Source organism: Anarrhichthys ocellatus, unplaced genomic scaffold (genome assembly GCF_004355925.1).
Source record: "Anarrhichthys ocellatus isolate YVR2014 unplaced genomic scaffold, GSC_Weel_1.0 scaffold4, whole genome shotgun sequence".
In the NCBI taxonomy this organism is placed as follows: domain Eukaryota; kingdom Metazoa; phylum Chordata; class Actinopteri; order Perciformes; family Anarhichadidae; genus Anarrhichthys; species Anarrhichthys ocellatus.
Window position 1 is genome coordinate 9,345,217 of NW_022280034.1, and position 12,380 is coordinate 9,357,596.

A 12,380-nucleotide genomic window follows, 5' to 3' on the forward strand; every position below is an offset into this window, starting at 1 on the left:
TTGTTGAAATGCAGTAGTTTTGGGTCGTATAACCCATAACCAAAATAGTTTTTAAATTGAAAATTACATAACTGTATTTAATAAATTATATATTTTTACATCTTGCTCCAACATGTCTTTCATTTATGAATGCTGAGAATAGTTCATGTGAAAAAGTACAATAACACACATGGATGAATGATTCTGTTGTTTATTTGCAAGAGGGATATATTGTATATACACGTGGAAAGAAAAATCATATTTTTGTTCTATTGCTAACTGCTTTCATTTGGACTTGGCAACAACTGTTCAATCCTTTTCATTGGCATTCCCTTCTGCTTTCAAACACACTGTCACCTTCAAACCAAAAGCACTAAAAATGGCATTCAATTATTTTAAATTACGACCTCTTCAAGAAAACAGGAGGTGTGTAGATTAGACGTGATAGAGGTGTGAATGTCGCAGTGGTGGCATACATAGAGTACACCACACGAGTTTTATTGTTTTACAACACTCTGAGTCAATGCATTCTTGTGTTATCTGCGACGATCTTCCGTTTCTGTGGATCATGCTTCGTCTGAGCTGCTGTCGTCCTCGGTCTCCGATAGGTCGGCAATGGGAAACCGCAAGAGGGCAGCCACCCCACTCAGCTGAGTCAGTTCTGAGGAGACAGTCAAGGACAAATCAAAAAGGGACGGCACACAGCCAGGACTTGAGGCATATTTCATTTTTAAGAACAAAAGTGCAACTGGAGGTCATCAATAAAGAGATAGTCAAATGTTGGATGAGGAACAGAATACATTCAACACGTTTGTTAGGCGTCAAAGATACCCACAATGCCTTTTGGTGAGGAACACTAAATGTAAACATGAATTAATACAATGTTCAAATGAATACTTCAGATATGTTTGTCAAAAAAACTTCCATGTCTTCTAATGTAGAATAAATAAAATCTGTGTTTTTATAACTTACGTTCACCAGACACGTGAAGGCTGGAGAATATTCTGCATGAAAAAGAGAAAAAGTTCATTAGCTGGATGCTTGACAAAATATATTCTGCCAGTTTTGAGTGAACGTTAACGTCGTCGGCCTTTTAAAGGAGGATTTGTACCTGACATTGCCGCCATTGTCTCTCACGCTGTCCACCAACCGAACGTAGCGACTCCTCGTGGGGACATCCTGATGTCTGGACGGATGGAGACACAAAACATGCATTGTTACACAGATCAGATTTGATTGTTCCCGACTGTGTGTTGACATCACCGATACGTTTAAAGCCAGATAAGTTGCAAGAATAGATTAAGGAATATGTGACTAGCTGAATTAATGTGAATTTTGTATCTGATAGCATATATTTTTGATTGAATAAAATTAGACAATCCAGGAGAAAACGATTGAAAATTTCAGCAGCGACGAGGTTAACCCGACAAGTCTGTCTGATTAAAAATAGATAACCCAAAGAATGTCTCAGCATGTACCTGAACAGGTTATCGCTTATCAACAAGGTGTCAATAGCGAGGGCATCAGCAGCTTTCTCCACATGAGCGATTCTGTGAGGATGCAAAGACACAGAGGTTGTGGATCATCAGTGTGAATATGGAGGACTCCGTGGGTCACTTCCTGTTGACCGTTCTAGTCCATCATCACTCACCCATAGAAGGCTCGGTCCGGCTCATGCTGGAGCATCTTGTAAAAATCGTCCAGGGCTTTCACCTCTCCAGCTGCCTGAAAGGTAAACATAACTACCAGTGAGTCACTTCTGTCAACTTGCGAGCATTTGTTTACGAGACGATTAAACGAGCAGAGTCACCTTGGTATCAGAAAGCCTACTTGTCACAGTGGGGTCAGTCAGGATTTCTGCAAAACAACAAGCTTTTCACTAAGTTTCCACCTTGTGATAACATTTGACCGCTTCAGTCTATTGTATTACCCACCAGCTCATACCTTTGAGTGAGTACTTGTGACCCGATGACGAGTGGACCAGCATGAATTTGGGTCGATTCTCCAGCAGGATTTTGTTGTCCTGACGCACCGCCTCTTTATAAAGGTAGGTGATGAACTGGTCCTTCACAAACCCTGGACTGGCGACCAGGATGCACTTTACAACTAGTAGAAGGCAAGAAAGAGAAATAAAAAGGAGAAGTGTGTGACACAGAACAGGAACATACTGTATATGTATGCATGTGTAAGTGTGTATATGTCAGGGTCTACACAGCGGCACTACCATCGAAATTGATGTGGCGAAGAATTGCCTGCATCACAGCCTCATAGAACCTCTCCAGCGCCTGCAAACAGAGAGACAAACACCAGCCCACATAACTAATACACCAGGTCCCAGTACTGAGGAACTGTGTTTTAAACCTGGGGTCATCTTACCCACATGATAACTAAACAAAAACGTTAGTATGCATCCAACACACTCTCTATCTCTCCCTGACTCTTGTCTTAAAGGGAAAATGCACCACTTATGTGGATGCATAATCAGTTTTTGATATTCAATTGAAGCAATAAATTCCTCAGCGCGTGTTATACTGAATGAGGAAGCTGAGTTCTCCTGCTGTACCAGGATGTGTTGAGCTTTTAATGCCAGGAGGGTCCGCTCCGCCCGCAGCTAGAGAACCGAGGAATTTCTGTTTTTGAGCGGTTTCTAGAGCACGTCCCCCTGGCTACCCAGAGGCAGACACCAGCAGTCCAGGCTCTATTAGCCTGTAGTTCTTCCTTGCATTCAACGCCGTCACTGTCATGTCAAATGACGCCACTGGAGGCAGGAAGTACAACATACTTGGCAGCTGCGAACTCAGCTTTCTGGGTCAATATCGACTACATTTAACCATCAAAGCTGATTGGACATCCACATAAAAGGAGGCAAAGTTTCCCTTTAATGTTGATTCTTTTTTTATGGATGGTAAAATTTAGCATGACTCGATTTCAAAATACGATTGTTTTATTGGTTATTTCTTCTGTTTTTGATGTACCCTATTTTACTTACTGTAAATTCTATATTTATATGTCAAAAACAACTTCATGTGTCTGAGCTCCTTGTGGCTGCAGAAAGTTGACCTACCTTCTCGTGCTGAGTGCAGCTTCCCCTTCTCTTGCGAGGAATGGTGACCTCCACCTTTGCACGGACCAGAGTCATGGCGGGGGTCACGAGCACCAGGTTGGCCAGACCCTCCTGCATTACCACAGCCGCCACATCTGCCTTCTGGGTTGCATCACATGCCTGCTCTGAAGGGTAGACAAGGCAACCATAAATGTGAGCTTGTGGGTACTTTGTGACATAATCAAGAAATGTTTTAAATGTGTAATTGGTAATTGTAGTTGATTTATTACTAAGAATAAAAAAGAGCAAGTCATAGTATCATTGTAAGACATTAGCAAGACATTCAAGCAAAGGGATTTACATAACTAGCCAACAGGCAAAAATGTAACATGCAGTTTAATGTTTATATGGAATCGGATGCTGAGATTCTAACAGCTGAGTGTGCAGTTGCAAAAGACCATGAAATTCAGTCTGGTAAACAAGACAGTTGTGAGTCCATGTGATTATTGTTTACAAGTCCTGGTTGACGTGGGAAGTGTGGGATTAAATGAATCAAACACAAGAATGAAAGCAATATTTTCTGCTGTGGTTAATCTGACCGAACAAAACAAATTAGAATCTCAGTGGCACCTGCTCACCGATTCTATCCAGCACAACGCTGTCCCAGCTCTTTTTAGCCAGAGTGAACTTCCTGTTGAGCTCGAGCTCGATAGTGTGGTAAGCCCCCATCTGATGAATGAAGAAGAGAACACAATCACAACAACTACTTATATCAAAAAGGAGTTAACAATAACACAAATGACAAGTAGTACTGCTGGGCAATGAATTTCAATCCATGCCTCCCAAATTTCATTACTCTAGTCCGCCTGCCATACTTTAAAACATACATGTGACATGACAACAGCTGCCAGGTTGCTTAAAAATCTCAGACCTTGACATACTGGTTCTCCTCTAGGTTAGTGCCCTTTACTCTCAACTGGCAGGCCTGAGAGTCAAAGTCGATAGTCTCCACACTTAAGGTCAGAGTAGTGCGAACTCTGGAGCTGCCCACACTTCCAGTAGGTGACTCTGTCTGCACCTTCCTGTGTGAACAGGGGAAAAGTGAGCTTAGTCCTGTGTGTGTGTGTGTGTGTTTCCGACCAAAACAATGAGCGATATACAGACAGAGAGTGAGAGAAAAGCTGATGAACAAGCACAATCATTTGCAAACACTATTGTGATTCCTATCATGATCAACATACGTTTCTGAAGCAGACTTGCAGTATTTATATTGCTGAGAAGGTACAATACAGAGCTGGAATTCTTGCAAAAGCAGAAGTCATGTGTAAATAAAGCTTTTTGTTGCAGCTCTCCATTTCAGATCTGTCAGGTTGCTACAAAGTCCACCTGCGTGACCGGCTGCATTGCTTGTTTTGGGTGATCAAATCTGATCAGTGGCCATATTTAAGGTGGACGGGAGCTAAACCTTGAGTAGCTTTGATTTGACACTATATAAATGTACACAGTAACTTGTAGGAGAATCTTTATCCATATCATCTAATGGAATAATAAAACAAAAAGATGTTGCATTGCCAATTCTGCAGTGCTACAAGATAACAAAGATACAATGTGTGCTGAGATATGTGTGCGTGCATTGCACTACAGGGCTTCAGCCTTCACTTTATGCCACAGAAGTTAGTGGTTACCTGATGGTGGAGGCTCTCAGGCTGTCCCCCACCTGCAGCAGGTTGTAGGTGTGCCACATATCCTCTGCCTCCTCTGGCATCAGAGTCACCTGGCTGAAGAAGTGCATGCAGTCAATAAGCCAGGTTGAGTTGGTGTTATGTCACGTGGGCTTTGATTATCACATCATTAAACTATGGATATGCTCCTACTTAAAGAGGTCTCGTCATTAGTGAGGGCAATTACACAGATGGTGCAGTTATGCGTCCATTCTGCTACAGCAATTATGGAGTGTAAATCAATTATAACTATATAGGGTTAGATTTGTTTACTTACTTTGTTTTGTATATGCTCTGTCATCGACAGTCTTTGTCATACAATCTATGCTCATATCTTTCGTGTCGTATGTGTGTGTGTGTGTGTGTGTGTGATTACATAATAACTATTTTGTACCAACTAGCCCAAAACTCACGTCTCCACACACTGTTACAGGGGAATGTAAATCACATATTGAAACTTGATTTAAGTTGATTAAGTTGACACATGTAACGTTACAATCAGCTGCAATATACCATGCTGGTTAGCTTGCTAACATTAGCCAGTCACTCACCCGGCATTATCTTTTTCAATGTCTTTGTGGAGCAACTTCATGGTCGGATGGTTGTATGGTGTACAAAAGAGTACTGTTATCGTGAAATAGATAGTTTAACGTGTATCTGAGTTAGAGTCATGTTTATCTCAACAGTCAATTGTAAAGCTAGGTAACGCTAAGCCATCTCTCAACTTCAGAATGAATCATTCGGGGAGTGTTGCCAGGCGCTAGGACATTGCGTCATGCCAAAATACGTCGTCAGTTGCTCCCATCTTGGTCACTTCCGTGGGTGTCGCTTTACTGCGCAACGAATACAGAACGATTCAAACGCCAATAATTGAGTAAATGTGGTCAAACGCGGTTTATCTTACATTGTTGACAACAATATTACAATTACGGCCAACAAAAACGCGACATATACCCGAGAACGATTGTTCTTTTTACATTGTGGTTTGAGATAAGCAAATGATGACCGATGTTGAGAACAGCCAATCAGGGAGAGTAATGGCCCCCTAAACACCGCCTATTGGCCAAACCAACCAATGGGAGCACGAGAACGATCAGAGCTTTTTTTCCGTTCAACCTCGCTCTGAGCTAGCGCTCGTCGAGCCATTTTTTTTTGTCGATGGCATGGTGCTAGTAGCTACGGCAGAAATATAGTTGTCACGAGAAATTACGAATACTGACCATTAATTCGGACATCTGATGGAAAATAGTTGACGAAGGCGGATTTCTGAAGTACATGACAGCCATCACGTCTTTAACAAATTCAGCACCAAGCCTCACATTTTGAGGTTGCCAATTCTGCCCCAAGGTTAGCTAGCTAGCGGGCTAACGGTAGCCGATTAACGCTAAACTAGTCGAGCTAACGGTAACTCGGGTAGCCAGTGAACACTTACTAAGTCTTGTATTCGTCGGAGTGATTAGAAACCAACCAGAATAGCATGGCCGAAGCCGATAAGCTGAACATCGACTCCATTATACAACGTCTGCTGGAAGGTAAGACTGTTCCGCTCGATATGTATTCCTCCGAGGTAGCCATTTTAGCTAACAGAGGCTAGACAACGATAGCCACCTATGCTACGTTATAGCAGAGTTCATCTCTTTCTTTTAACGAAACACAGACTATTCACCGCCACTTATAGTCAGCAGCATCCTTCCTGCAGAAAATTAACCTCACCAGCATTTAATAACGTCAACATTATGATCACACTGGACATTATAATGGTCGGTGTCGTTGAATTGGAATTAACGTTTTCACTTAAAATGATGTATTTGGAGCAATATAAAGCATCTTGCTAATTTTGTCGTCCACGTCCTGCCAGTGTTTAACGAATCTTTGGACGAAATTTACTTTTCTTTATAGCCAAATGCATTTGAGCAGAACGGTCAAGATATATGCTCAGGAACATATTATAAATGTCTCTGTATATCATCAGGTGGCATGTTTTGAGCTAGTAGTTAAAGTAATCTCCATATACATGTACTAGCACTCTTTGTGGTATCAGAAAGTCATAAGTTCACTATTTATGGGTCATCTCCAGGATGTGTCTCTTAAAGCTACTACTTGGCTGAATTCAAGGGCAAAGTAGAATATTAACACGTTTACTGCTTAAAAACTGAGCTTCACTAGATTAGTACTCGCCATTCAAGTTTAAAAACATTCAATCCACCATTATTTTCTTCCACACATCAATCAAACATATTATATTTTATTTTAGAGTGATTGATTGTATGATGGAGGAAAGAGTCCATGATTGAATACTAATGAGCGCACACACACACAATAACTGCTGACACTTTTTAGTAACGCATGAGTATGAATACTAAACTCTACTGTGTTCATGGTCTTTTGTTTCTCACTCTTGTTGCCTTTTCTCTTCGCAGTGAAAGGCTCCAGACCTGGCAAAAATGTTCAGCTGACTGAAAATGAAATCCGTGGTCTCTGCCTCAAATCCCGGGAGATCTTCCTCAGCCAGCCAATTCTGCTCGAACTTGAGGCGCCCCTCAAGATCTGTGGTGAGGCTTAGTTGTGTTCTTTAGAGTTTGGGAGAACTCACAAGTGTGGTCAAAAAGCATTTACAAACACTCTTAGACTGTAGCTTATAGTGCTGAACTGTTATGAGAAAGCCCGCTCTCACGTTATATAGTGCATGGCTGTGACTGTGCCACATGATTACAGAACTATAGGGATGAGCTGTTAAAACTGGCTTTCCAGTGCAGGGCTGTTTTGCCCCTCAAGTCTCCCTGGATTTGCCCTCTCACGTCACACTGCTGATGTCACTTAATGAAGAATGTTAGTTTAAAGAAACAGTCTACAAATTTCAGGAACTGGCCAAGTATGCAGTGTTGTGAGAATCACCAGCATCCTCGCACTAAATGCACGCCTGCACATTCAGTTAGTTGTCTGTTAATTTGCACGGTGCCAAGTGTTTTTGTACCTCTATCCAAGTCCCTCACCTTTTTGTTGTGCACACATATACACATGCAGCATGATGATTACACCTTTGACCAACCATTGCTGTTTCCATTCTAATGCTGCTTCTCTCCCCAGGTGATGTTCATGGGCAGTACTACGACCTGCTGAGGCTGTTTGAATATGGGGGCTTTCCACCAGAGAGCAACTATCTCTTTCTGGGGGATTATGTAGACAGAGGCAAGCAGTCCCTCGAGACCATCTGCCTGTTGTTGGCATACAAGATCAAATACCCAGAAAACTTCTTCCTGCTGAGAGGAAACCATGAGTGCGCCTCCATTAACAGAATATATGGCTTCTACGATGAGTGTAAGTTTGAGATGCATACATACATTAATGTTACCACTTCTATTCAGCAGTTTGCTAAATATGTAAGCCCGAGCCTGAAGGCTTTTGTATAGTCATGGTAATGCAGTCATTGGTGTACATTAAGATGTTTTAAATGTTAGAAACCTGGGAAAAAATGAAGAGTATCGTTAAGAGTTGACAAAAACGGTGAAACTGACTTATCTGTAGAAACTAAAGCCAGAACACAGATAACGTCGCGGTATGAAAGGGCACGATGAGCCGTGAATAATCACACACTGTTCTCTGCTTTTTTAGAGTCGTGTTTATGGAAAGTATTGTTTCTACAGTGATGCAATAGGTTCTCTTCATTTTATTGGTTTCGAGATTAGATTGGGGTTCATGTGATTTTGGCTTCCTCCCACAGGTAAGAGGCGATACAACATAAAGCTGTGGAAGACCTTCACTGACTGCTTCAACTGTTTGCCTGTAGCAGCCATTGTTGATGAGAAGATTTTCTGTTGCCATGGAGGTATCCTCTTCAAACACTTCATTTGGCTTCGATCCAGAGCGAGCGCACACAAACTCGCCTCTGCACTGTGGTTACTGTCAACACAACGGTCAAAGGCCTGCTAGACTGTGTGGGATCTTAATATGTTGTTTGGGTTTATTTATGTAGCCTTGTCCTGTTCAGCGGTCATGGCTGTAGAGTATTTCTTTTATTCTTATTTCTAATCGCACTTGCGGTGCTTCTAACAAGAAAATAACTTGACACCAACAGCCAGTCACGGCTATCTCGTATTTGCGAGACCCACTATGCAATATATGTAAACAGGCACCGACAGTCATGACGACAAACGCCATCTTCCCCTTCAAACATTCAATTACATAACACACGGAAAGGATATTGTATGTTTCAATCGTTTTTATCTGTTGAGCACACTGCAGTCACAGCCTCAAGGCCTCTTTTATAATCATATAAATGAGAAGTATTCATACACAACTCAAAGTTTGAGCATTTAAAAAATGTCTACAAGATCATACTTAATAGGGAAGCGGTAAATAGGTCATGTTTGCAGTTTTTGCTTAAAAGTTCCTCAAACGATTAAGTGGATGCCAATGAATTCTGTTGATCAACTAATCGGCTCTAAAAAGTTAATAAGGGTCTGATTTACGTCTGTGTTTACGATCATTGACAAAGTGAACAAACACCACAGTAAACGTAAATAATGTAGTTCCTGTATAGTTGATTGCAGGTCTTATTTCAGAAAATGTATTTTATGTGATTTTACATTTGCCTTGTTTTAGTTGGGATATTAACGTCAAGATATTTTCTCTCTGGTGAATTTTTTTACTTTTTTTTTTTTTTTTTTAAATGGGCAGTAAAACCAAACCTAGACTTCAGAACACCAAGAAACAAACTGTATGTTTTTCTTCTTCTGCTTTCTAACATTTCATTGTCCTACATCGAACTTCTCCAGGCCTGTCCCCAGACCTCCAGTCTATGGAGCAGGTGCGACGGGTCATGCGCCCCACTGACGTGCCTGACCAGGGCCTCCTCTGCGATCTGCTGTGGGCCGACCCGGATAAGGACGTGCTCGGCTGGGGCGAGAACGACCGCGGCGTCTCCTTCACCTTTGGCGCCGACGTGGTCACAAAATTCCTCCACAAACACGATATGGACCTCATTTGTCGGGCCCATCAGGTCAGTGCACTACCTTGATCCCACGGTTAAGATGTAGGAATGAACGCCTAGAATTTTATCAAACAAGCGTGTCCAGCTGTTGGTGAATATTTGAAGTAAAGTCAGGTTGAACTGCTAAGTACTTGGATAACCCCATGGCCATTTCAGCAGTTGGATTTCAGCCCAGTTTTACTGATAACCAGGGCGGCCATTTAAGTGATAGCAATGTATTTATGATGTATAAGCCCTTTTGTTAACATTCTGTAAATGATTTATTGTTAACAGGTGAGAAGCAAATGTTTGAAATTAGTCTCCTTAAAAGAACAGCTTAACATGTCGTGAATGTGTTTTCAGGTGGTCGAGGACGGATATGAGTTCTTTGCAAAGAGGCAGCTGGTGACGCTGTTCTCAGCCCCAAACTACTGCGGGGAGTTTGACAACGCCGGAGCCATGATGAGCGTAGATGAGACCCTCATGTGCTCATTCCAGGTAAGGCAGAGAGAGATGAACACACACATCCTACATATTCAAATTTCAGCATTTTTGATGTTCACTTTTGTTTTATCGTCTTTGCCTATTTACAGATTCTCAAACCTGCAGACAAGAAGCTGTTCTACGGTGGCGGAGGGGGAATGGGCTCTGGCCGCCCAGTCACCCCCCCAAGGAAAGCTAAGAAATGACACCAGTAGTCTGCCCTCGACCTCCGACCCACCCCTCCTGCCCTCTCTACCTCTCTTCTCCTTTCTTTCACCAAACAGCCAGAAATGAAACCTATACCCAGGGCTTTTTTCCTTTTTTATCTGTACTTCTTAAAACATTTAATGTTACGAATTGTCTGAGTGAGTGAGTGCATGCGTGCGCAGATGACCAATGTTTCTCGTCTGCCGGTGAGCATTAAAATCATGTGTGCACGTGTACAATTGGTGTGAGAGTATTAGAGATTTATACTTTCCCCTCTCTCTTGCCACTCCTCCCGTGGAAAGGTTAAAACCACAGTGTCTGTCTGTACAGTAATTTTGACTTGAGAACGCAGGGTCTGGGAGACAGTGGGAGATTGCTGACGTGATGAATTTAGCAGCGAACCCCTGCCAGCAGGTGGCGTGTGTGTACTCGTGGAGGGGGGAAGTATTTTGTTTTCCCTGTCCTCTGTACTGTAAAATCTCCATCACAGGTGTGTGTGCATGTGTCTGTGTGTGTGTGTGCGTGCATGCATGCGCGGACTTGCCTATCGGAGCGTTGCGTCTCGGTATCCTTGAACAGGAACGAGTATGTCACCTTGTCTCAGAAGAGCAAGGACATGCTTACCCACACACACACACACACATACACACACACACACACGCATATGACTCTTCAGATTCATATGAGCCGGAGCTGTAAAAACCCCATACAGTTTAGGTTTGTACAGATTTGATTACTTGAAAGAGATTTTTTGTGAATTCGTTTTGTAGTCTTTCATCAAGTTGACCAATAAAGCGAGAATCTGAGCTACAACGTCTACGAGTCATTTTTAATGCAACACTGTATCTGCTACGTGACAATAGTGTGGCTCCCGGTATTGCTGGTGGTGTAGGTGGGTGGGGCAATTTTCAGCCAGCTCTCATTCATTTCCTGTAGGTTTGTTATTTTCAGGAGGTGGTGCTAATACCTGCAACATTAGAATGGTGTCATAATGACCCTTCATTTATATAGTCTTTGCTTGTCCCCTGGAAGTGCAGCTTGCAGCGCTTGTTGACTCCAGGGAGGTTAGTTGTAATGTTGGTGGTCTTTCCATCATCCAGCAGCAAAAGTTGGCAGCAGACGACATGCTCAACAACCCGCAGATCTGAAGCCCCGCCCCCGCTGCTGCCTTTATGCTTTATAGTTAAATCCTTTGCAAATACTTGTCTGAATATCTCGATACAAGTCCTCACAGTACTAGGAGTTGCCTGAGTTTTAACAAGTCAATAAACTCTTGTTCATTATTAAATTTGCGTTCACCCAGTGTCTTTTTTTACAATGACAATTCATTGAGGGGTGCAGTAAGCAGTCATTGTTTAAAGAAGCTTTCTAATATTTAGGTGGGTTTTAGATTTTTAGATTATTTTTATTATTTAATGTGTCCATTATTTTCTTGATTAATACTTTCGTCTGTAACATGTCAGAAAGTAGTGAAAAATGCCCGTCACGATCTTCTAAAGACCACGGTGATAGTATAGAATTACTTGTTTTCTCCATCAAATTGACCAAAATCTAATATAATTTTGTTCAGTTAACAATCTCTTAACACAAGGAAAAGAAAAGCAAATCCTCACATTTGAGAAGCTGAAACCAGCAGATGTGTTTGGCATCTTTAACAATTACACCATCATCAAAATAGTTTGTTTCTCAGTTAATTGATAAATACACAGATCAGCTCATATCATGGTTATATTGAATATTTTGTTTATATTTATTCACATGATTATTTATTTGATATTGAACAATTTGGTTCTCCGTGTAATATGTTAACTGAAAATCTTTTTTTAGAATCTTGTAACCGATTTTAATATACCATTTACCAGACTAAGATTTTATTCAAATAGTAAATTAGGTGACATTAGTCACTCTCCCATAAAAGACAGTTATAAGCAACAAACTGACTGAGACTCAAACTACAGTTTAGTGAAGTAATTGACTT

General features: G+C 41.7%; 2 protein-coding genes across 2 annotated transcripts; one reads left to right on the forward strand and one right to left on the reverse strand.

Annotated features, from left to right (window-relative positions):
* Nucleotides 1-155: 155 nt before the first annotated feature.
* On the reverse strand, nucleotides 156-5,929 carry pelo (pelota mRNA surveillance and ribosome rescue factor). Its single transcript, XM_031842882.1, has 13 exons — nucleotides 5,295-5,929; nucleotides 4,708-4,800; nucleotides 3,954-4,104; nucleotides 3,661-3,751; nucleotides 3,044-3,207; nucleotides 2,204-2,264; nucleotides 1,924-2,085; nucleotides 1,790-1,836; nucleotides 1,631-1,704; nucleotides 1,458-1,529; nucleotides 1,091-1,165; nucleotides 952-983; nucleotides 156-640 (listed from the first exon to the last, which is right to left on the reverse strand). Exons 1-13 carry the CDS (start codon nucleotides 5,333-5,335, stop codon nucleotides 546-548), a joined length of 1,158 nt encoding a protein of 385 aa, XP_031698742.1. The 5' UTR covers nucleotides 5,336-5,929; the 3' UTR covers nucleotides 156-545.
* On the forward strand, nucleotides 5,756-11,212 carry ppp1cab (protein phosphatase 1, catalytic subunit, alpha isozyme b). The gene is made up of 7 exons (XM_031842889.1): nucleotides 5,756-6,275; nucleotides 7,164-7,295; nucleotides 7,831-8,061; nucleotides 8,465-8,569; nucleotides 9,519-9,742; nucleotides 10,076-10,210; nucleotides 10,306-11,212. The coding sequence occupies exons 1-7, from the start codon at nucleotides 6,221-6,223 to the stop codon at nucleotides 10,399-10,401; spliced, it is 978 nt and encodes a 325-aa protein (XP_031698749.1). The 5' UTR covers nucleotides 5,756-6,220; the 3' UTR covers nucleotides 10,402-11,212.
* Nucleotides 11,213-12,380: the final 1,168 nt, after the last annotated feature.